The sequence below is a fragment of the Geotrypetes seraphini genome, chromosome 19, assembly GCF_902459505.1.
Source record: "Geotrypetes seraphini chromosome 19, aGeoSer1.1, whole genome shotgun sequence".
NCBI lineage: Eukaryota > Metazoa > Chordata > Amphibia > Gymnophiona > Dermophiidae > Geotrypetes > Geotrypetes seraphini.
Genome location: NC_047102.1, coordinates 26,955,753 through 26,980,898, shown reverse-complemented (window position 1 = coordinate 26,980,898; position 25,146 = coordinate 26,955,753). Strand labels below are relative to the sequence as shown.

Sequence of the window (25,146 nt, the reverse complement as noted above, 5' to 3'; positions counted from 1 at the left end):
AAAATTTTAAAGACTATACAGGCACATTTCAATTGAACTCTCGATTGAAACAGAAGCCATTGTAATTTCCTCAAGAGAGGTGACAAGTGATCGAATTGTTCCTTTCTGAAAATCAGTCTGGCTTCAGCATTTTGAATCAATTGCAGCCATTTCAGAAGTTGATGAGCCACTGAAGGAGTGCAATTACGACCCTATGTTCAGGCACTGATCTTAATGACCTACCAGGTACAAAGGATATAAAACACAGAGGCAAGACAAGATGGAGTAGTTTCATAAAAAGCTCTATTCCCCCCTAAACCAGTAACTTAAATGTAATCCTCAATTGTACTGGAAGCCAACGTAATGAATAAATAAAGGTGTGATGTATGAGCCTTGCCCAGAAACCACATTGCTGCATTCTGTAATGTTTTGTAATGTTTGGATTGCCGGTATAGGGAGGCAATAGGTCACAAGCTCTGTTTCAGACAGTAAGAGGGAATGAGCGCATACCTGTGGACTGACTGAGTTCTCCATTTACAGCCTTGGATTTTTTTTCCCCAGCGTTTTTCATGGGGATATTGATTCCTTGTGCACTGAAGACTCACTTGATGATTTCACAACTAAAGTGAACATATCTGCAGCTGTTCTTGTTACACGCAAGTTTCTAAGGAAGTGTTTTTGAACGGGTTGAAGCCTCCTAACTGTATTTTTGATCATTTTCCAAACTGGCTAAGCCAAGTTAAAGAGGAAGTTGTGCCTCTTTTAAGACAATTAGTCAATTCATCCCAGCAACTGGGTATAGTTGCTGAGGAATTAACATATTCTGCAGTCAGGCCATTCTTTAAAAAGTTGGAGGAGAGATTGATTCTCTCTCATGATAGCGTCTGACGGTCAATCTCCCCCCTTTGGGGCTGCAGCAAGACAGAGAAGGGAGCCAGCAAGATGGTAAACACCAGGGGGCAGCAGAGGAAAACACTGCATCGCCCTCGACCGGGGCCGCACAAAATACTTCATGGGGCTGCATGTGGCCCTTGGGCCGCAGGTTGGACACCCCTGATTTAAAGTGTTCACTAGGATAATAAGCATTCAGAACCCTTAATTCTGAAGTGTTCTTTACCTCAGGATTCTATATTGTCACCATTATGAACATATATTCGAGTCCACTGGCATTCGTTTATTAAGGCACAAGGAGTGGGGGTGTCATCTGTTCCAATTAAGGTTTTCAGTGGACTCTGACCAGGCTCTAGTTATTAGCAAGTTGGATATATGTTGAAAGCTGTAGCTGCATGGCTAGAGAACAATCATTTGAAACATAATCTAACTAAGACTGAGCTCTTATGATATACAGTACACCCCCATGAATTTGCAGTTTCGACTTCGGGGACTCAGTCATTCGTGGGTTTTTCCATGCGTGTTTTTAAACTACAATGACTCCAGAGAAAGTCCCGGGGCTTACAGGAGACACCGAAAAGTGTACCAAAATTCTTTCCGGCTCGGTTTTCAGAGGTCGGCGGATGCTAGCAGATGAGGAAGTGAGAAATGTTGCCAACCCCCCAGCACTGTTTTTCAGCCCTCTCCCACTTCCATCCCTGCATCCAATACAGTACAGTATTTGCAGTTTTTCAAAATTCGTGGGTGCTCGAGGAACGCAACCCCCGGGAATTTCAGGGGAATACTGTACTAGGTTAATGGGAGACCTAGTAACCCTGACTAAGATCCGAGGACGTCAGTTAAATTGCAGCAGATTTGTTTGTACCTAGGAATTTTTTGCTAGATGAAGGCCTTCTATTTGAAGCCTAAATAGCAGATAGCAAAGTGTTTTGGTCTACCTTTCTATATTTCATTTGCACTTTCATACCACAAAATCCGGAAGCCACTTCTTCCAATGTGCAATAAAACATACATCTATAATAGATGATACAATAAAAACAAAATAGCGTCACAAAAAATCAACCCAAAATAGGAGTCCCTTACCCACCCCCTTACCCTACAACCCTCAATTCTCAGCTCCAGAAAGCATGACAAAACAAAAATGTTGATGGTTTCTTAAAGCTATGCCAATCACTTTGCACAAAGATCATTTGGAAGGAGCACTGCAGAGCTGAGGAGTTTTTATAGAGGAGCTTCTAGCATGGAGTATGGTCAATCTTACTCGCTCGACCCTGGGAATGGCCAACAAACGTTCACAGCCTGACAAATTCTCCTGACTCATCACTTGAAAATAATCAAGAATACTAAGAACATAAGACCAATGGTCCATCAAGCCCAGTAGCCTGTTCTCACGGTAGCCAATCCAGGTCCCTAGTACCTGGTCAAAACCCAAAGAGGAGCAACATTCCATGCAGTGTCTCAAAGAATAGCAAGATTCCAGAATCCCAAAAAGTAGCAACATTCCATGCTACCGATCCAGGGCAAGCAGTGGCTTCCCCCATGTCTGTCTCAATAACAGACTGGAGACTTTTCCTCCATCATATCAAAAACTATTAGAGGGGTGGAATGAAACCAAACATAAATAACCAAAGCCACTTGTATGTCAACGTAGTGTTCCCACTGGGTTCTATTTATATTTCATGCATTTATACATAAAAACTGGAAGGAAAAAGCCTCAGATTCCTCATCCATATGAATTAACTTACTGGCATGGGGATCATTTACATCACCGACTCAAAAAAGCCTTCCATAAATACTACTCAAAACAAATGAAAAAAATTCAAATACATTTATCTTGAAAGAAATTTTCTGGAAATAAAAATGTCACACGATTGTCCCTATCAATGGTGGGCAGTATTTTGCTTCTTGCTGCTTTAGGAAATAAGGGACTGTGTACCTTAATTTAAAAGCGCAATAATTTTGTGCAGTGTGTTTTAATAAAAGCGCATGGTCCTTGTTCCCTGAAGTAATGAGAATTTGGCCAGTGCCCATATAACTGTCAGCTTCTCCCCGACTCTCTTCTGGACTGCCCTGGTGCCCTGGCATCAACTAGGTAAGTGCCACGGTGGTCAGAGGCAATGTTCAGCATCAATGCCCACTTAAATATCCCCTTCTTGGCAAAGTTCACTGAAAAGGTGGTATTTAATCAAGTATCCGAGTTCATAGAAAAACCAAACATTTTACAACCTAACCAAACGGGCTTTAGACAGTATCATTCTACCAAACATTCACTGATTGGCCTAACCTCTTCCATACTTTACTTTTTAGATCATCGTACTTCAGTCCTTCTGATCTCCCTTGATCTTTCATCTGCATTTGATACGATTGACCATAACCTTCTCATAGATAGATTACAGTCCATTGGCATTACAGATCAGGTTCTCCTCTGGTTCAAATCTTATTTTGAAAATCGCACTTCAATTGTATCCTTCAATAACTCAACTTCAGAAAGTTTTTCAGTAACTTATGGTATTCCACAGGGGTCCATCCTTTCACCACTTTTGTTTAATATTTTTCTTGCACCACTTATAACCCTCTGCCAAGATATTGGCTTTACCGCTTATGCTTATGTAGATGATATTCAGCTTTTGCATCCACTTGACCCAACTAATCCCGCAGAAACATTAGAAATTAACAGGAAACTTGAGGAGATTCATCAATGGCTTGACACAAACAGATTAGCCCTCAATGTTAATAAATCAAACATCATGTTTTTCCCTTGGAAAGATAGTTCTAAAGTTTCTTTTCCAATTTCGATTAAAGGTACCGCCTTACAACTAATAAGTAATATCAAAATCTTAGGGGTGGTCTTTGATGAAAAACTGACTTACCATAATCATATTAGTAATATTGTTAAATCTTCCTTTTACAGACTTCGCCAAATTCGTTCACTATCCAAATTTCTATGCCCAAAGTCTCTTAATATACTAATTCATTCCCTGGTTATTTCAAAAATTGATTATTGTAATGGGAATAGCTCAAAAAGAAATTAGACGTTTGCAGATCATTCAAAATACCTCAATTAAACTCATAATGAAAGCAAGGAAATTTGATCATGTCACTCCTCTTCTTAAGAAAGCACACTGGCTTCCAGTAGCGCATCAAATTCAATATAAACTAAATCTACTTACTTTCAAATCCCTGTTATATAAAACCCCAGCTTTCATCTACAAGTTATTGATCCCTTATACCCCAATCAGATCACTGAGATCTATTGACCAACATTTATTAGTTACGTCCTCACTTAAAGTTATTAATACACGGCGGCACTTTATCTTCTCTGTTACAGCTCCTCAAACTTGGAACTCCCTCCCTATTTATCTCAGAGAAAAAAAGAACTTAGATAAATTTAAAAGTAAACTTAAGAGCTTTCTTTTCAAAGACGCTTATGATATTTAGGAGTGTGTTCCCTCTAAGCTGAGCAGGAGTCCTCCACCCACAGTCTCACCAATAGAGGGTGCTGTTTTACTGTCACATTTTTCAATTGTGAGGGACAGGCAAGTTCTGCAGGACTCCAGGGAACATACCTGTCCTTAGCGACTGAAAATATTCCACCCCCTAGTGGTAGCAATGCAGCTGGAGGACACCTGCTCAGCTTAGAGGGAACAACTCACTCCTAGCCTATTTTTGCTTATTTTCATAAGGCTACTTCTTTTATTTCACTCCTTTTATTTCACTTCTTTTATTTATGTTTTTTACCATAATCGTCCTTCTTTCTATCATTATTATTGTATTTCATTACCCTGCCTTTCCCTTTGTTTTCCTTTTCTGTTTATTCTGTTAGTCGTTAATTTAATATGTTTTGTTCAGTGTCCATCTGTCTTTTATAACCCCTGTATTATCTGTAAATTGAATGATTTGTTCATCGCTTAGATATTTGAGTAAGCGATTAATCAAATACTTAATAAACTTGAAACTTGAAACTTAAATGTTACTGAATATCAGTGGCTGGGACACGGGTTGTGATTTAACTGGGCAGGCACATTTAAAAATGGCTGCCTAGTGACTTGTGAACGAAGTATAGGAAAATCAAGCCATTGTGACTCTTTGGGTTTTTGACAGGTACTTATTACCTGGGTTGGCAAATGTTGGAAACAGGATACCGGGCTTGATGGACCTGTGGTCTGTCCCAGTATGGCAGATTTTATGTTCTAATAGCATATAGCAGTGGTTCTTAAACCTGTCCTGGGGGACCCCAGTCAGTCGGGTTTTCACGATATCCCTAATAAATATGCATGAGGTAGACTTGCATTAGAAAATGACACAGGGACAATTTGTCCCCATGCCCACGGATTCTATCTCCATCCCCGTGAGTTCTATCCCTGTCCCTGCCCCTTCCCTATAAGCTCTGTCCTCATCTGTACAAGCCTCAAACACTTTAAAATCGTAAGTGTTTGAGATTTGTGTAGATGAAGACAGAGCTTGGAGGGATGGGGCGAGGACAGAACTTGCAGGGACTGGATGGGGATGGAGATACAGGGTACAGGGACAAATTTGTCCCCATGTCATTCTCTAATTTGCATATAATAGAAGACACAGGCATGCAAATCTGCCTCATACATATTCATCAGAGATATCTTGAAAACCTGACTGGCCTGGGGTCCCCAAAACAGGTTTAAGAACCACTGGCATATAGCACATACATAATTTGTGCTTTTTGGTGTAGCATTCAGCTAGTATTCTTCCTGCTCTCGATCGAGGGATGTTAACATCAAGGAAAGCAGATTTTCTGTGAGAACAGCATCCATCCATCCACAGAAACAACCTTAGACACAGTAGAAAAATGGATGATGGATCACAAACTAAAACTAAATTCTGAAAAAACAAAATTCCTTTTGCTCGAAAAAGCCCAAACTCCTACCATCACTGAACTGAAAATCAAAAATACCAAATACCCAATACAACCCGAACTAAAACTCCTAGGAGTTATGATAGACAGATGTTGCACAATGCAGCCCCAGATCAACAAAACAACCCAGAAAGCTTTTCTAACCATGAGAAATCTCCGTAAAATCAGAAAATTCTTTGACCAAGCACAATTTAGACTAATCGTCCAATCCCTAGTCTTAGGTCTGCTGGATTATTGCAACTCCCTATATCTTCCTTGTCAGCCACTATGATAAAACAACTCCAGACCATACAAAACACTGCCCTCAGATTGATCTACTCACTCAAAAAATATGATCACATAACAACTGCCTTCTTAGATTCTCACTGGCTACCCATACAAGCACGAATCCAATTCAAATTCCACTGCCTGATATTCAAAGCATTACACGGCTCTTCCCCCTCCTATCTAAACAACCGCTTAAACCAAATCTCCACCTCAAGACACAGAAGAACCTCGAACCCTTTCGCCTTCCCCCCACTCAAAGGCACACAACGCAAGAAAATGTTTGACAACCTTCTGGCAACACAAGCAGCAAAAATCAACCATTCCATCTCCAATCTTATGACAATATCAGACAACTTCAAAACATTCAGAAAAGAAATCAAAACCCTGCTTTTCAAAAAATTCATCCAAATATCTTAACCCCTCCTCTTTTACCTCCAGAAGATTCACCTACCTTCAGATAACCTTCCCCCAAATTACCCACCTTAACACCTTCCAATTAAACAAATACCATAAATAGATTGTAACCTACCCTCTCTAACTGCATTCCATATGTATTTTTCATACAGTTCTTCACTGTCAGTTTAATTTCCATCCTATAAATTCACTTAGAATTTTTCTTTTTTCAACCATCTTTATTTTCTCTTCTTTATTAATTTCCAGGTACTTTAGTTAGATTGTGAGCCTTTGGGACAGTAAGGGAATTTTTTAAGTACCTTCTTACTTCTCATTTATAATCTTAATGTATATTTTCTACAAACCGCTTAGAACCTAACGGATGTAGCGGTACATAAGAAATAAATTACATTACATTACATTACATCTAGGCTGCCCATCCGCAGTAACCATTATCTCTTTCGCTGTCTGAGAGATCCCACATGCCTATCCCAGGCCCTCTTGAATTCAGAGAGACAGTCTCTATCTCCACCACCTCGTCTGGGAGACAGAGACTGTGTCTGAATTCAAATGGGCCTGGGATAGGCACGTGGGATCTCTCGGAGAGACAAACAGATAATGGTGATGGCTAAGAAGTAATCCTCCTAAAACTGCAAAGGGACCTAACGAGGCTGGAAGAGTGGGCAAAAAAGTGGCAAATGAGCTTTAACATAGAGAAATGCAAGGTCATGCATGTAGGGAAAAAGAACCCAATGTTCAGCTACAAAATGGGGGGATCATTGCTAGGGGTAAGCAACCTTGAAAGGGACCTGGGGATGATGGTGGACACAACATTGAAAGCATCAGCACAGTGTGCGACAGCCTCAAAGAAAGCAAACAGAATGTTGGGTATCATTAAAAAAGGTATCACGACCAGGACGAAGGAAGTCATCATGCCGCTGTATCGTGCAATGGTGCGCCCACATCTGGAGTACTGTGTCCAGTACTGGTCGCCGTACCTCAAGAAGGACATGGCAGTACTTGAGGGAGTTCAGAGAAGAGCGACTAAACTGATAAAAGGTATGGAAAACTTTTCATACGCTGACAGGTTGGAAAAGCTGGGGCTATTCTCCCTGGAAAAGCGGAGACTTAAAGGAGACATGATAGAAACCTTCAAAATCCTGAAGGGCATAGAGAAGGTAGACAGAGACAGATTCTTCAGACTGTGGGGAACCACAAGTACAAGGGGGCACTCGGAGAAATTGAAAGGGGACAGGTTTAGAACAAACGCTAGGAAGTTCTTTTTTACCCAAAGGGTGGTGGACACATGGAACGCACTTCTGGAGGTTGTTAGAGGCCAGAGCAAGCTACAGGGGTTCAAGGAAGGTTTAGATAGGTTCCAAAAGGATAAGGGGTACAGATTGAGGTGTACAGATAGAAGTAGAGGTAGGTTATAGGAATAGTCAGGGACCACTTCACAGGTCATAGGCCTGATGGGCCGCCGCGGGAAAGGACCGCTGGGTGTGATGGACCTCTGGTCTGACCCAGTGGAGGCAACTTCTTATGTTCTTATGTTCTTAACTAAACTAAACTAAACCTTAAGTTTGTATACTGCATCATCTCCATAAAAATAGAGCTCGACACGGTTTACAGGTAATTCAATAAATGAGGGAAAGACATAATAAGAAATTAGAGGTTATGAAGAGGATAGCTAGCTTTACATTTTAAATAGATAGCTTTACGTTTTGGAGAAAAGCCAGATTTTCAGATGCTTTCGGAATACCGGTAGTTCCGCAGCGGGGCAGGGAGGTTATTCCAAAGCTCAGTGAATTTGAAGAAAAGGGATTTCTCTAATTTACCTACCTACATGACGCCTTTTAAAGAGGGGAAAGATAGTTTGAGTATGTGGGTGGATCTGGTAGTGTCAGGTCTCAAAGAATTCCAGGATAGTCAGATTAGGGGAGGAAGAATGCCATGTAGGATCTTGAAAATTAGGCAGGTACATTTAAAGTGAATCTTAGAAATCACCGGAAGCCAGTGTAGTTTTGACAGAAGCGGGGAAACATGATCGAATTTGCTTTTTGCTAAGATCAACCTAGCCGCAGTGTTCTGGATCCGCTGAAGACTTTTTTTGGTTAGACTTAGATGGAATTACAATAGTCCAGTCTGGAAAGAATGATTGAATTCTTATGAATTCTTATGAATCTAGCATCTCTAGTGATACATCTTTTTTTTTTTTTTTAATTTAAGGGAGTATTTTACCAGCAGATACATGGGGGTAGCCAAAGGGGCTATGTACAAGAACAGTCTAGGACTTTGGTTACCTCAAGAACCAGTGGCATAGCGAGGGTGAGAGGCGCCAGGGGCAGTGGCACCCCTCCTCTTCCCTCTTCTCTGGTCCCCCACCCCTATCTACTCCTTCCCCACCCCCACCTGCCACGCGTGCACCCGAGCCCCCTCTTCCCCTGTACCTTTAATGTTCATGGCGCAAGCAACAACCCCAACCTGATGTTCGTACCGGTATCGGGTCTCCTTCTGATGTCACTTCCTAGGTACGAGTCCAGGAAGTGACATCAGAGGACGAGCCAAAGCACGCATCAAGTTGGGGTTGCTTTTTGTGCCCCGAACGTTAAAAGAAGTACGGGGGAAGGGACATGCGCGGGCAGGTGGTAGTGGGGGGCAGGGAAAGAGGAGAGGAGGACGGTGGACGGACTGCTCTCCCCGCCCCTCCCCCCCTTTACTACGCCACTGTTCAGAACTGTACTCGCAGTGCCATGCAACACAGGAAGATGACATCAATGGCTCTTCACCTGCCCTCGCCCTCACACCTTCTCGCATACGAGTTGTGAGTAAATTCTACATCCTGGCAACATAGTTATGAAGAAACAATTTTCATTGTTTGCTGTTTTATTAGAGCTGGTCCCCAAGGGACAGAGGAAAACAAATAATAAGATATAAAAGCTGCCTGGGCGTTGCACTTTTTTATTTATTTATTTTTTTTTTTAAATAAATGAAGACAGTTCTTAAAAAAAAAAAAAAGTAGATTAAATGATCTGGATAATAACACCTCACTTCATTTACCATTGATGACAGTTTTATAACAAACTGGAAATCATTTTTCAAAGAGCTGAACTTCACAGTTGTCAAGTTTTGAAATGTGCACGTGTAGCACGATATGATTCATTTTTGCTGGATCCTGCCATTGTAAAAAGATGGCCTGAACCAAAATGTATTTCCCAACCTGGAACTCTGAATGAGCTTAGGCCATCTGCCTTCATACTATTGCAAGCCTGAAACAAAAGGTGTTAAGTAGCCCTTTCCGTGAATACAAAGGATGGCAGGGTTTAGCAGAAATACCTCCTCAGACCTTTACTCTGCAAGATATGCACCATAATAGAACCTTTACTCTGCAAGATATGCACCATAATAGAAGAGGCAGCAGTGTTAAACAGATCTCTATTCTCCAAACCATGGACACCAAAGGCTGTATTAGAACACAAGACATAGGCCCAGATTCACTAAAGACAGCGATTCAATCGCTGTTGGCCGATTTGGAATCAGCAATTGATTCACTATCTTGTTTGCATAAGGGAAGTAGGGAGAACTACAATAAGCATAGTAAAGAAAACATGACATTTAAAGGGAAACTAGGGTCTCCTTTTACTAAGGTGCGCTAGCGTTTTTAGCGCACGCTAAAGATTAGCGCGTGCTAACCCCCGCGCTACGCAGAAAATACTAACGCCAGCTCTAGGGAGGCGTTAGCATGTAGCGCGCGCAGCTTAGTAAAAGGAGCCCTAGGTCTCTGACTATTTTTTAACGGCGCTGCTCAATCCTTTCCAGCACTGATTTTTCAAATACCTTGGAAAAGTAGTTTGTCCCTTTAGCCACTCCCAACTGAAAGGACGCTAAAGCCATTGAAACAGTTTCACATCAACAACAGCAGGTTTAAAGGACTTATTAAAGTCACACAGAGTAGAAATTTTGACTCTACGTTTCTCTTCTTACCTTTGAGGTCAATTTTGCATCCGTAGTGGATGTAGTCACTGCAGTGGAGCTTTCACTGACCATACTGGAGGGTCTTTGGTTTGCCTGCTGCTGCAACATAGGGGAACTGTGCCTAAAATCACAGTGAAAAGACATCCGATTTCAAGTTCAAACTCAATATCATATGAAATTCTTAGCCCATCTCTACCTTTACCTCATTTTTGGCTGACATTTGGTCATTGTACAACTGTCGAGCTATGTAAGTTGAATACCACCTTAAGAAATATATTATAAGACATTATCTTACAAAATGAGATGAGCAGATGTTCAAGAACCATGAAAAGGAGTGGAGAACCAGCCTAGTGGTTAAAGCAGCAGGTTGAGAACAGAAGCTAAAGTATGTCCTACTTCTGCTCCTTTTGACCTTGGTTGAGCCATACAGTATAATCTCGTTATAATGGACTATTGTCTATAGTGGACGAGGTCCACTGGTCCCGGCTGTGCACCTTTATAAACATGCAAAAAAATCATCGCTTATAGCAGACTCAGATATAACGGACTACCAATTTGTCCCCCAAGCTGCTTATAGCTGTACTTTTGTTCAGCTATAACGGACTTGTAGGCTCCGCCTACAAGGCACGTGGCGTGCCGGTGATATAGTATCAAAATGCAGCCCAGAAGAAAATGACAGAGTATTTTTCTTTCCAGTACAGTACGACATAATACTTTAGAACATCTTTTAGGGTTCTGGTTTTGCAATTGTTTCATGCCATACCAATGTTTTGATGAGTTTTGTTCTTGATGTTGCAGATACGCTTGTGCAGTGACTGTTGTTCATTGATTGAACGTTGTTTCAAGTTGACCTACATAAAGTTTTTTAAAAATGGCGGACCGTTTTTCCAGGTCCCTTGAAGTCCATAATAATGAGATTATACTGTATTAAGACCGATTCTTCCTACACTACATTTAAGAAACTCCTCAAAACCTGGTTATTCAATTGAACATTCACCAGAAACTTCATATTCACATCCTTAACACTATCTTTTTTTTCTTTCTTCCTTTTCTGCAACATATGCGATCAGCGGTATATCAAGATTTTGCAAATAAATGGCTACCAAGTTTCCAAGTTTATTAAGTATTTTGATTTATCGCCTTTTCAAAATTCAAGGCGATGTACAGATAAATAAAAATTTTTGGTAACATACTTACAATTATTAAATAAAACAAACGATTATTTTAAATACACATATTACAGTACATTTAGAGGGTATTTCTACAAATTATAGTGAGACAAAAGGAAAGTTATTTAATGGTTACATTCAGTATTAAAATCATTAATTAAAATCTTTAATTCAGGGGAAAAACAATAGGAAGGGAGACGAAGACAATTGACCTATTAAATTAAGAATGCGAAGAACAAAAAAAAAAAAAATTAATCATTAAAGGCATCTATAAATAGAAAACTTTTAAGTTCAGACTTAAATTTTGCCAGGTTTTTTTCCTGTCTTAGGTACAGTGGAAGGTTGTTCCAAGATTGAGGGGCTGTTATAGAAAAGATTGTGTTACGCCTTGTGTTAATAACTTTTAGTGAAGGAATTACTAATAGGTGTTGGTCTTGAGATCTAAGAGATCTAGAGGTAGTGTAAGGTATTAAAAGTCTAAATATAAAGGCTGGAGTTTTATGTTCTAAAGCTTTAAAGATGAGTAAACATTGTTTAAATATTATTCGATGTGCCCTCTTCATTGCCTGAGGAATCAATTTATAGGTCGATAGAAAACTGCTAAGCTTAGCACAGCCGTCTACTCCTTACTGAGTGCTGAACTCTTGTATACTGGGGTTACTTTCAACCTAGTACAAGTCTCATGAGTTTCCTACTGAACTTACTACAGTAGTTTCTTCTTATGGCTTCATATAATTGTTATCGTTTACTCATTGTAAATGGGTGCTTGCTGCTCCCTGGTTGCATCTGTTTTTGTTTGCACCATATTTACAGTATACGAGTATCTCTGTAATTGTTAAATCCTCTATAATAAAACCCTAAGCGAGCATGCACACTTACAACGCCGTGATCCCTGACTCCGTGATGTGTGACTCCGTGGCCGTGTTCGATTTGCATCGCATGCGGAGCGTGGCGTGCATCGGCTTGTGGCGCATGCGGCAGTTTGGGCGGCGAGAGCAACGGCAGGAGGGTGTCCTTCGGCCTGGACGAAGCGAACAGGGTGCGGGTGCTGCGAGGCGTCCAGCTGCTACTGCTGCACAGGGAAGTGGAGGGTGAGAGGGAAAAGGGGCTGCTTTGGGGGGGAGGGGTGCACTGGGAAGCTGGCAGCAATCTTGGTTTGCTCAGGAGGCCAGAGAGAGATAGGCAGGGGGCCAGGGAGAGAGACGGAGAGACAGAAAGACAGACAGACAAGGGGCTAGGGAGAGACGCAGACAGAAAGAATGACAAACAGACAGGGGGCCAGACAAACAGACAGACAAACAGCGGCCAAGGAGCGAGAGAGAGAGAAAGAAAGACAGACAGCGGCCAAGGAGACAGAGAGACAGAAAGAAAGACAGACAGACACATCTATTCTAGCACTCGTTAATGTATCGGGCTTAAAGACTAGTTCTTAATAAAAAGATTTGAAGCTCTAAAAAAAACAAACAAACCTCAAGTTACGTGTGTACAAAACCAAAATAAAACTAAAGCCATACCAGAAGTACTAAGATTAGTAAAATTAGCCTAGAATCAATACAGGGTTTTTATTTATTTTACTTTACTGAAACTTTACTTCTAGAGGTGACATGTGGTTTTTACTTTAGAGCAAGTCAATTGCAATATTTAATAATGAGCCTAGAAATGAGGCCTCCAAGTTGGAGAGGCAAGACCTCACTGACTTCAACTGAACGGCAGCCATTTTCAAGGACGGCAGGTAGAAGTGGACAGTTAAACAAAGCTTCCGTCAGGCCAGGAAAGTACTGCTGGATCTTAGGAGCAGGGAGAAGGTTGTTCAGGGTCTCTCTGGTCTGAGAGGCCTCCTGAACACATATATGTGGCCTGGTGGTCCTCCAGGACAGGGTTGGGGACCAATGGAATAGACCACGGTTACCGTACTCAATTTCAGCTCTCGAGGTCCAAAATCAAGCCAGATGTTTAGGGTATCTAAGGAAGCATTACATTATATTACATGATATTTATATCCAACACATACCTATCAAGTTCAGTGTGGCTCACAATTGAAGAAGTCTAGGCATCCCTAGCAATACAATACAATACATTCCCAAAAAATAAAATCTAATTGATACAATAAACCAAATAGAAAACAGAACTACTATATATATATATATATATATATATATAGTAGTTCTGTTTTCTATTTGGTTTATTGTATCAATTAGATTTTATTTTTTGGGAATGTATTGTATTGTATTGCTAGGGATGCCTAGACTTCTTCAATTGTGAGCCACACTGAACTTGATAGGTATGTGTTGGATATAAATATCATGTAATATAATGTAATGCTTCCTTAGATACCCTAAACATCTGGCTTGATTTTTGACCTCGAGAGCTGAAATTGAGTAACCGTGGTCTATTCCAGTGGTCCCCAACCCTGTCCTGGAGGACCACCAGGCCAGTCGGGTTTTCAGGCTAGTCCTAATGAATATGCATGAAGCTGATTTGCATGCCTGTCACTTCCATTATATGCAAATCTCTCTCATGCATATTCATTAGGGCTAGCCTGAAAACCCGATTGGCCTGGTGGTCATCCAGGACAGGGTTGGGGACCACTGGTCTATTCCATCACACAACTTAAAGAAGTACATTAATGCTAGGTTTATTTATAACAAGAGTTGTTCAACGTTGGTCCTCAAGGTCCACAGTCCAGTCGGGTATTCAGGGTTTCCCCAATCCTGGTTGAGTAATCAGGAAAGCAAAGATACAAATGGAAGAAAAAATAGCAGACACGTTAAAACGGGGAGACAAGACATTTATTTTAGATGTATCAGCAATAGGAAGAAGTGCAAAAGTGGCATCGTGAGACTCAAAAGTGAAGGGGAGGAATATGTAGAAGCTGGTAAAGAAAAGGTTGAATTGCTCAACAAATATCTCTGTTCTGTGTTCATAGCTGAAGTGCCATGAGTGGACTACAAAAGACAAATGTGAATAGGGATGGAGGAGTCGTAGACCCTGACTGATTTTCAGAGGGTTGTGTTCACGAGGAGCTAAATTAAAGGTAGACAAAGCGATGGGGCCAGATGGTGTACATCTGAGGGTGCTGAAGGAACTTAATGAAGTTCTGGTGGCTCCGCTGAATGACCTTTTCAATGTTTCTCTGGAGTCAGGAGTGGTACTGGAGGACTGGAGAAGGGCAGATGTGGTCCTTCTCCACAAAAGTGGAAGTAAGAAAGAAATAGGGAATTACAGGTCAGTAAGTCTGACTTCTGTGGTAAGCAAATTAATGGAAATGCTTTTAAAACAGAGAATGGTTAACTTTCTGGAATCCGGTGGATCACAGGACCAAAAGCAACATGGATTCACTAGAGGTAGGTCTTGTCAGGCAAATCTGATCAATTTCTTTGGGTGACCAGAGAATTGGGTAGAGGGAGTGCGCTAGATGTGGTGTATTTAGATTTTAGCAAAGCCTTTGATAGTGTTCTACACAGTCATCTAATAAATAAACTGAGTGCCTTTGGGATGGGCCCCAAAGTGATGGGCTGAGTCAGGAACTAGTTGAGTGGAAGGTGACAGAGGGTAATGGTCAATGGATCACTCTGAGGAAAGGGAAGTTACCAGTGGTGTGCCTCAAGGTTCTGTTCTTGGGCCTGTTCTTTTTAACATTTTTATAAGTGATATTGCTGAAGGGTTGTCGGGTAAGATTTGCCTCTTTGCAGATGATACCAAAATCTGCAATAGAGTAGACACCACGGATAGAAACATAGAAACATAGAAAGATGACGGCAGAAAAGGGCCACTGCCCATCAAGTCTGCCCACTCCATTTACCCACCCTATTAAGTCTGAGTGCTAATGACTTAGTTCCTTAACTCGACCGTCGCAGGGATCCCACGTGGATGTCCCATTTATTCTTAAAGTCGAGCACACTGGTGGCCTTGATCACCTGCACCGGAAGTTTGTTCCAGTGATCTATCACCCTTTCTGTGAAGAAATACTTCCTGATGTCACCACTAAATTTCCCTCCTCTGAGTTTGAGCGGGTGCCCCCTTGTGACCGAGGGTCCCTTGGGAAAGAATATATCGTTTTCTACCTCTACACGACCTGTGACGTACTTGAATGTCTCGATCATGTCACCCCTTTCCCTGCGCTCCTCTAGGGTATAGAGTTGCAGCTTGCCCAGTCTTTCTTCGTATGAGAGACCCTTGAGTCCAGCGACCTTCCTAGTGGCCATCCGTTGGACCGACTCAGCTCGAAGCACATCTTTCCGGTAATGTGGCCTCCAGAATTGCACACAGTATTCCAGATGAGGTCTCACCATGGTTCTGTAGAGTGGCATTATGACTTCAGGTTTGCGGCTGACGAAGCTTCTATTGATACATCCCATCATTTGTCTTGCCTTGGATGAGGCCTTCTCTACTTGTTTGGCAGCCTTCATGTCTGCGCTGATGATCACTCCCAAGTCCCGTTCTTCTGAAGTCTTAGCTAGTGTTTCTCCATTCAAGGTGTATGTTCTGCATGGATTTCTGCTACCGAGATGCATGACCTTACACTTCTTAGCGTTGAAGCCCAGCTGCCATGTTGAGGACCAGTTTTCCAATGTGATCAGATCCTGCATCATACTATCTTTGAGATTGCTTTCACCTACTATATTACACAGTTTGGCGTCGTCGGCAAACAGTGCTACTTTACCCTGTAGTCCTCGGGTCAAGTCCCTTATGAATATGTTGAAAAGGGATGGTCCCAGGACTGAGCCCTGCGGCACTCCGCTAGTCACTTCCGATGTCTCAGAGAGGGTGCCATTGACCACCACCCTCTGAAGTCTTCCACTCAGCCACTCCTTGACCCATGTAGTTAGTTTCTCACCTAACCCCATTGATTTCATCTTGTTTAATAGTCTACGGTGTGGGACACTGTCAAAGGCTTTACTGAAATCCAAGTACACTATGTCCAGAGACTCTCCCAAGTCCAGCTTTCCTGTCACCCAGTCAAAGAAGCTGATAAGATTGGACTGGCATGACCTGCCCCTAGTGAATCCATGTTGGCAGGGATCCCTCAGATTCCCCTCATCCAGTATTGTGTCTAGTTTGCCTTTAAGTAGGGTTTCCATGAGTTTACACACTATTGATGTGAGGCTCACTGGTCTGTAATTCGCAGCCTCTGCTCTGCAACCCTTCTTGTGTAGAGGAACAACGTTGGCAGTTTTCCAGTCTAGGGGGACTCTCCCCGTTCTCAGGGAGAGATTGAAGAGTACGGCTAACGGTTCCGCCAAAATATCGCATAGCTCTCTGAGCACTCTTGGGTGCAAATTGTCCGGTCCCATGGCTTTGTTCACCTTGAGTCCTGACAATTCTCTGTAAACATCAGCTGGTGTGAACTCAAAATTCTGAAATGGGTCTTCCATGCTTTGCTTTGCTTCCAGCTGTGGCCCTTGTCCCGGCGCCTCGCATGTAAAGACTGAACAGAAGTAATCATTCAGTATTTTGGCTTTATCGGAATCTGTTTCCGCATAATTCCCATTTGGCGTTCTAAGGCGTACTATCCCGTTTGCGTTCTTTTTCCTGTCGCTAATGTATCTGAAGAAAGATTTGTCCCCTTTCTTAATGTTCTTCGCTAGAGTTTCTTCCGTTCGAAGTTTGGCCTCCCTGACTGCTGTTTTGACCGCTGCAGACTTTGTCCTGTATTCAATGGTAGCTTCTTTTTCCCCTGTGCGTTTGTATGAGAGAAATGCTTTTTTTTTCTCCTTGACTAGGTACGAGACCTCATCTGTGAACCATTGGGGTTTCTTTTTCCTTTGTTGTTTGGTTACCGATTTTATGTAGCGGATAGTTGCCTCATGAAGGATCGATTTCAAGGTTGACCACATAGCTTCCACATTATCAGTCACTTTTTGAACCTGCAGTGTCTGATAGATGAAATCTCCCATGCGTGTGAAGTCGGTGCCCCGGAAATTGAGTACCCTTGTTTTTGTTTGTGATCTAGGGAAGCCTTTCTTAAGGTTAAACCATACCATGTTATGGTCACTGGTGGCTAGCGTTTCTCCCACCGAGACCTCCGAGACGCTTTCCCCGTTCGTAAGTACCAGGTCCAGGATGGCCTGGGCCCTTGTGGGCTCTAGTACCAGTTGTTTGAGCCATACTCCCTTCATGGACGTTAATATCCTTCTGCTATCACAAGTTGTTGCTGAGAGTGTGTTCCAGTCTACATCAGACATGTTGAAGTCTCCTAACAGAACTACGTCCCCCCGTAAGGTGATATTCTCCATGTCTTCAATTAATTCTGTGTCTTTGTCCTCCGATTGTCTTGGGGGTCTGTATACCACACCAAGGTATAGGCATTTTTCTCCGCCTCTGGCCAGGTTTACCCAGATGGATTCCCCAGTATACTTGACATCCGTGATCCTGGTTGTCTTGATGTTCTCTTTGATGTAAAGTGCTACCCCACCTCCTAACCTACCCTCTCTGTCTTGCCGAAGCAGGTTGTATCCTGGTATAGTTATATCCCACCCATGAGAGTCTGTGAACCATGTTTCGGATATTGCTACTACGTCTAGATCTGCATTAACTATTTCTGTTTCTAGTTCTAAAAATTTATTCCCTAGGCTGCGTGCGTTAACATACATAGCTCTCCACTCTTTCTGATTTTTAAGCTCCTGTAGTGAGCCACCCGTTGGAGTTAAAGTGTCTCCTAGCGATTCTTTTGCATTAAGGGTACTTACCTCAGACTTGAAAGCGTAGTTTTGGTTTGCCACATCAGGATTGTTACTTACTGCTCCGGTGTAAAAATGGGTACCCTCCCCCGACTTACCTAGTTTAAAGCCCTTCGAAGTAGGCGGGCTAGTCTGTGTCCGAAGACGTTCTTACCTCTGTTGGTCAGGTGGAGTCCGTCTGGTCCCTGTAGTCCCTGTAATGGTGTGAATAACAAGAAGAAATATCTAGCGAAGCTTGAAGAATGGTTTGAAATTTGGCAGCTAAATTTAATGTTAAGAAATTCAAGGTCATGCATTTGGGCTGCAAAAACATAAAGGGGGTAAAGAACTTATGTACACGACAGAAGATTGGGACTTGAGTGTGATTGTATATGATGATCTTAAGGTGGCCAAACAGGTTGAAAAGGTGATAGCGAAAGCTAGAAGGATGCTAATGTGAATAGGGAGAGGTATGGCCAGTAGGAAAGAGGAGGTATTGATGCCCCTGTATAAGACTCCGGTGAGACCTCATTTAGAATATTGTGTACAATTCTGGAATCTGCACCTTCAAAAAGATATAAGAACATAAGAATTGCCTTACTGGGTCAGACCAATGGTCCATCAAGCCCAGTATCCTGTTCTCATGGTGGCCAATACAGGTCACTAGTACCTGGCTAAAACCAAAGGAGTAGCAATATTCCATGCTACCGATCCACGGCAAGCAGTGACTTTCCCCATGTCTTTCTCACTAATAGACTATGGACTTTTCCTCCAGGAACTTATCCAAACCATTCTTAAAACAGCTACGCTATCTGCTCTTATCACAACCTCTGGCAATGCATTCCAGAGAGAGGCTTCGTCATAAGGTGTATGGGGACAGACTTCAAGATTTCAATATGTACATATACTTTGGAGGAAAGGTGGAAGAGGGGAGATATAATAGACACATTTAAATCTCAAAATCAAAGCAATGTTATTAGCCAAGTGGTGGAGCTACCCACTGAAGCACATTTACAAATAGCGGAGATAAAGACTCTCTCCAGCTCCATGCAGTTGAGGAAGAACATTGGAAATTTCCCTGACGCAGCCACTCGGTGACGAAACAAGAGCCTTGTTGGAAGAAAGAACTGCCTTTTTTTCTTCACCGCAACGTTGCTGGCTAGCTGAGGCAAAGTACCATCATTATCAGCAGCGAGGTTAAGTGCAGCGGTTTGTGAGGAGTCTATCAACGTTGTTTCTTGTTCTTTTTGTTTCTTCTTTGATTGTCTTTCCTGTGCATAGTAACATTATGCTGGGAGAGCAGGAAAGTTGTTATAGGCGACAACACGGAAAATCCGAGATACCGGCATTCTAGTCAAAAATTTAATTGACAAGATTCTCCTGAAGAATCTCCATCCAGAGTGAAACGGGGACGCTCCGTCGAGCACTCGAATATCATCATTAAGTACAGCAAGCAGGTGGCAAAGCTAAGTATAATTCCTAAACGGAAGGCTTGTTATTCCTCTAACAATAGACATCGAGGTTACTGTTCTGGATGATATATCAATTTAATTTATTGGCAAACAAACAACATTTCATCTATTTTATGGCAATCAAATTAGAAAAATTAGTTATAAAAATAAGAAGAAAGGGGAATTTAAGGGACCAATGATAGCTTGCATTAAAGCTATATTGACAAGACTAGTTCTAAAGTCAAAATAACTGCAAGCACCCAAAAAATAGCCTTTTCCCTAAATATGCTATATAGCAGATTGGTTACCAAAGTATTCAATTGAGATATTTAAAATAAGGAGGAGTAATTCATTCATATACAGTCCATCAACTATTGAGAAGGGTGATTAGTCAGAGATAATATTTTGTGAAGGGGGTGATTGACCCCTGATTTATAACATAGTAAGATAAGGTTAAAAGCCTCAACAGCTTTTATTACTGCTCATAAGTTTCAAGCTTGTGCCAATTCAAATGATTTTGTGTGCTGATTTATATTGGATCCTACTAATTTCTGAATACTAATCTCGCTCCATTTCTCTAAGCAATAGGTTTTAATCAGCCAAATTGAGAATATGCAAATGCTCAATTGGAAAACTATTATCTATTTGACCAAGCAATTACAAAGTCTTCCAACAATGCCGCTCAACTGAAGTGGCTGATCAGTTACTGCTAAACTCGTCTTCCAAAACCCTTGTTAATACCTGAAGGAATTCTGTGCGACAGAGGGCACCTCCCTCTACGCAGGCTTTTAAGATTTCATGCAGAGTTCGGCCTGGAGACCAGGGGTGGCTAATACAATCCGTGGTCTGTTTGGGGCCACAGGAAAATCAAAGCAGCAGTGCTGGCTCAAGGGGGCCACAACGAGGAGTGGTGAAATGAAGCCTGAAGATGGGGAATATGAGAAATTAACTGCAGTATTAGGCCTGGGAGAAAAGAATTGTGAGGAAGGGGGAGGCAGTAATAGGTAAAGTAGTCAGGAAAGCAAAAATGCAAATGGCAGAAAAAAATAGCCAATACAGTAAAATATTTCTAAGCTGAGGGGAAAGCTTGGGGTAGAGGGAATCAAGCTTGGAAGATGGGTCAGGTTTTAGGTTGACGAGTTACAGCACTCCTGACAGGAATGCTGCCAAAAAAAAAAAAAGTCAAGTATTATACAAGTTTGAGTTACATTTATTTGTATTTAAAATCCTTTAATTAGGACTGCATAGTTAGCATGTTAATAACGTAATTAACGCACTAAATATTTAACGTGTGTGAATAAAATTAATCATGATTAACGCGATTGCCTGGCTCCTCTGTAATGCCCTGCAGCTCCTCCGTTCAGAAAATGGCTGCCATGTCGTTGCTGGCGTGTGCATGCTATCACTCTCTCTGTCCGACCCAGAAATGGGAAGTTATATCAGAGCTTGATGTAACTTCCTGTCTGGGGGTCAGGCAGAGCCAGCAGCAGCACGCACAGCAGCGTTAACACTGCTGCCGTTATCTGAATGGAGGAGCAGACGTTAGAGAATGACACGAGGACACATTTTTCCCTGTCCCCGCAGGAACACAATTTCCCCGTCCCCGTGAATTTTGTCCCTGTCTCTGCCCCATTCCTGTAAGCTCTGCCTTAACCAAACAAGCTTCGAACATTTCTGATTTTAAAGCATTTGAGGCTTGTGCAGATGAGGACAGAGCTCAGGCATTGGTGGAATGAGGCATTATGACATCACAGTCTGAGCTCTAGAATGTTGCTACTTAGGATTTTAAAGGGTTTGAGGCTTGTGCAGATGAGGACGGAGCTTAGGCATTGGTGGACTGAGGCATTATGACATCACAGTCTGAGCTCTAGAATGTTGCTACTTAGGATTTTTAAAGGGTTTGAGGCTTGTGCAGATGAGGACGGAGCTTGCAGGAATGGGGCAGGGACAGGAAAAGAACTCACTGGGATAGGAAAATGAGCTCCTGCGGGGACGAGAAAAATTTGTCCCCTTGTCATTCTCTAGCAGATGGGCATTACACAGGAGCCAGGTAAAATCAATGACACTGCAGCTGTTTTCAGACCTGGAGAAGCAGCAGGCAACTTGTGTCTTTGAAAAATTAAGTAAGCATCGCATGGTGAATTTTATGACATCAGATTTATTTGGCTGCTTTGATTATGCGGCCCCATATTCATTTTGTAATTGATATAGATTCTCTAATATCCTTCCTGGTTCTTTTTGTTGTAACCAAATATGTCTCAACCTCTGCATCACAAAGGCAATTGTTAAAACAGCTAAGAGATGCGTTGTGAAATTTAGACTAAGGCGGCAAGAGTAGAACTCTTTTATACTGTTTGTAATTCCGCACAGAAAGGGGCTAAAAGTAAGGATGTAAAAGAGAGAAAAATAAAACATCGAGACTCGGTCCTGGGCCTCTTCTTTCCTCCATCTACACTTCTTCCCTTGGTGCCCTAATCTCCTCCTACAGCTTCCAGTATCACCTCTATGCCAATGACTCGCAAATCTCTCTCTCTACACCTGATATTTCTACGGAAATCCAGACCCGATTCTTGGCCTGCCTGTCTGACATTGCTACTTGGATGTTTCGCTGCCATTAAACATGGCCAAGACTTAACTCCTCACTCAGAGCATAGTTAAGCTCTGAAACGCGTTACCAGAGGATGTGGTAAGAGCGGATAGCATAGATGGTTGTAAGAAAGGTTTGGACAAGTTCCTGGAGGAAAAGTCCATAGTCTGTTATTGAGAAAGACATAGGGAAGCCACTGCTTGCCCTGTATTGGTAGCATAGAATATTGATACACCTTGGGTTTTGGCCAGATTTTGTGACCTGGATTAGCCACTGAGAGACCATTGGTCTGACCCAGTAAGGCTATTCTTATGTTCCTATCTTTCCTCCTAAACCCTCCTCCCCTCTTTCTCTGCTCTCTATTTTAGTGGATATTGCTCTCTTCCTCTCTGTCTCATTGACTTGCAACCTCAGGATCTTCTTTGACTCGTCTCTTTTGTTCTCTCTGCATATCCAACAAAAAGCCAAATCCTTTTTTTTTAGTTCAATAATTTTTATTGAGTATTTTGAAAAATACAGGGAGCATTTCAAATACATAAAAACAAAATAAAGCTTTGTGTATAAAGAATCTGCAAATATATATTTAACTGTAGAGGACCATAGCAGTAAGAAAAGCTCCAAGTATTGGAACTGCTTGTGAAGACTATATGAGAAAAAGATGAGGGAGAACAGAAATCGAAATTAAAAGAGAAAGGAAAGAAAGAAGAAAAGAGAAGAAAAGGAAGGGAAGACAGGAGTATCTACGAAGCAGAGCGTACATAGGAATCCAGGAATGACCAGGGTGATTTTTTGCTCTTCAAATTCATGGAGGTTCGGAGTGTAATTTTACTCTCATATGCATAGGATTCAAATCTATGATACATACACAGAGAGTTCCACCAAAAAGTATAGTCTAGTAGCGAAGACGATTTCCAATTTTTCAGAATGTGCATGAGAGCAGTCACAAACATGGTATTGATGAGCTTAGGAGGACAGTTTGATTGTGCGAAACAGGGATGTTGAGAGCGAAGGATTATAATGTCCATAGAGATCTCTTCCGAGCAGTTAGTGATAGATTGTATGGTGTTCCAAATTTGAGTCCAAAAGGAGCGGACCAAAGTACAATGAAAAAACATATGATTATGAGTTCCCTCCTCTTTCAAACAGTTCCAGCAAACAGAGTCTTGCTTTAAGTTGGCTTTCCACATGCGAAATGGGGTCCATACTGCATTCCACATAATAAAGAACATTGATTGTGAAACTCTAGAAGATAAAAGCGGGCGGTTTGTTGAAGACCAAAAGAGTTCCCAATCAATGTCAGAAAGCGGAGTGGTGAGTATAATATCCCAGTGTTTCATAGATTGAGGTGAAAAAGTGAAGGAATGATCTCTCAAAATATTATAGAAAAAAGATATAGCCTTGCCTTTTAATAGAGTCAATAAAGACCAATGGCGGATAGTATTTTTGGAAGTCATGAAGTCAAAACGTATATGCACAGAAGACAGCACTCCAATGAGTGAGAGCCACTGTGAATAAACAGAAGAAGGCAGCAGGTATGTGGAGCAAAGTATATCAAAAGGAACTGACGCAGTTAGAGTAGACAATTGATGGGCAAACCATATACCTGCCCGCTGCCACCGTTTCCATGAGAGGGATTTGCCATGGTTTTGGATTTTGGGATTATTCCAAAGAGACATGAGTGGGCTAACATTAACTGAGATCTCAGCTAATGTATCTAAAAGATGAAGAGCATGCTGCGTTGAACCCAACAAAGAGTACCTTCTCAAATGTCTGGGTACTGACACCGTTAATAAGCAGGAGATGTGTAAAGGCGTGCATAAAAAGCACTCCATTTCAAACCAAGCAGGAGGATCTTGGGGATAGGAGTCAGTAACCCAGTAAGCTCCATATTTAGCTAGTGAAGCAATATAATAATGATAGAAATCCGGGAAGTTAATCTTAGAGGCTTTCAGCTTGGCGAGAGCAATTCGAGGTTTTTTCTTGTTCCAAATGAATTCAGATAGCTTCCTATTTAGCCAATGAAAAAACGACTTCCGGCATAGAAGAGGAAGCATATAGAGAGTGTAATTAATTTGAGGTGCTAGGGTCATTTTGATGGATGCTATTCTACCCCACCAAGACAAAGAAAGTGGAGACCATCGAGATGTAGTATTTAGAACTAGATTTTTGACTTTAGATATATTAAGATCTTGAGCAAGAACCGAATCCTTATGTATTAAAATCCCCAAGTATTTCACAGCTTCATGTGACCATGAGAAGGGAAAATGAGCCAGATCTGATTGAAGAATGTTATCATTCAGAGGGAAGATGTCTGATTTCTCCCAATTGACAGAATTGCCAAATCCTAGGAACATAAAAATATAAGAATTGTCACTGCTGGGTCAAACCATCATGCCCAGCAGTCCGCTCATGCAGCGGCCTTTAGGTCAAAGACCAGTGCCCTAATTGAGTCTAGCCTTACTTGCGTACGTTCTGGTTCAGCAGGAACTTGTCTAACTTTGTCTTGAATCCCTGGAGGGTATTTTCCCCTATAACAGACCCCGGAAGAGCGTTCCAGTTTTCCACCACTCTCTGGGTGAAGAAGAACTTCCTTACGTTTGTACGGAATCTATCCCCTTTTAACTTTAGAGAGTGCCCTCTCGTTCTCCCTACCTTGGAGAGGGTGAACAGTCTGTCTTTCTCTACTAAGTCTATTCCCTTCAGTATTTTGAACGTTTCGATCAAGTCCCCTCTCAGTCTCCTCTTTTCAAGGGAGAAGAGGCCCAGTTTCTCCAATCTCTCACTGTATGGCAACTCCTCCAGTCCCTTAACCATCATAGTCGCCCTTCTCTGGACCCTTTCAAGTAGCATCATGTCCTTCTTCATGTATGGAGACCAGTGCTAGACG

General features: G+C 41.9%; 1 protein-coding gene across 6 annotated transcripts in view; it reads right to left on the bottom strand.

Moving 5' to 3' along the window:
- Positions 1-25,146, bottom strand: part of PLEKHA7 (pleckstrin homology domain containing A7) — a 437,534-nt gene that overhangs the window by 159,806 nt on the left and 252,582 nt on the right. For all 6 annotated transcript variants that reach the window (XM_033928326.1, XM_033928327.1, XM_033928328.1 and 3 more), the window contains one exon: positions 10,403-10,514. In XM_033928326.1, the coding sequence (XP_033784217.1) occupies positions 10,403-10,514 (112 nt within the window). The remainder of the gene's footprint in view (positions 1-10,402; positions 10,515-25,146) is intronic.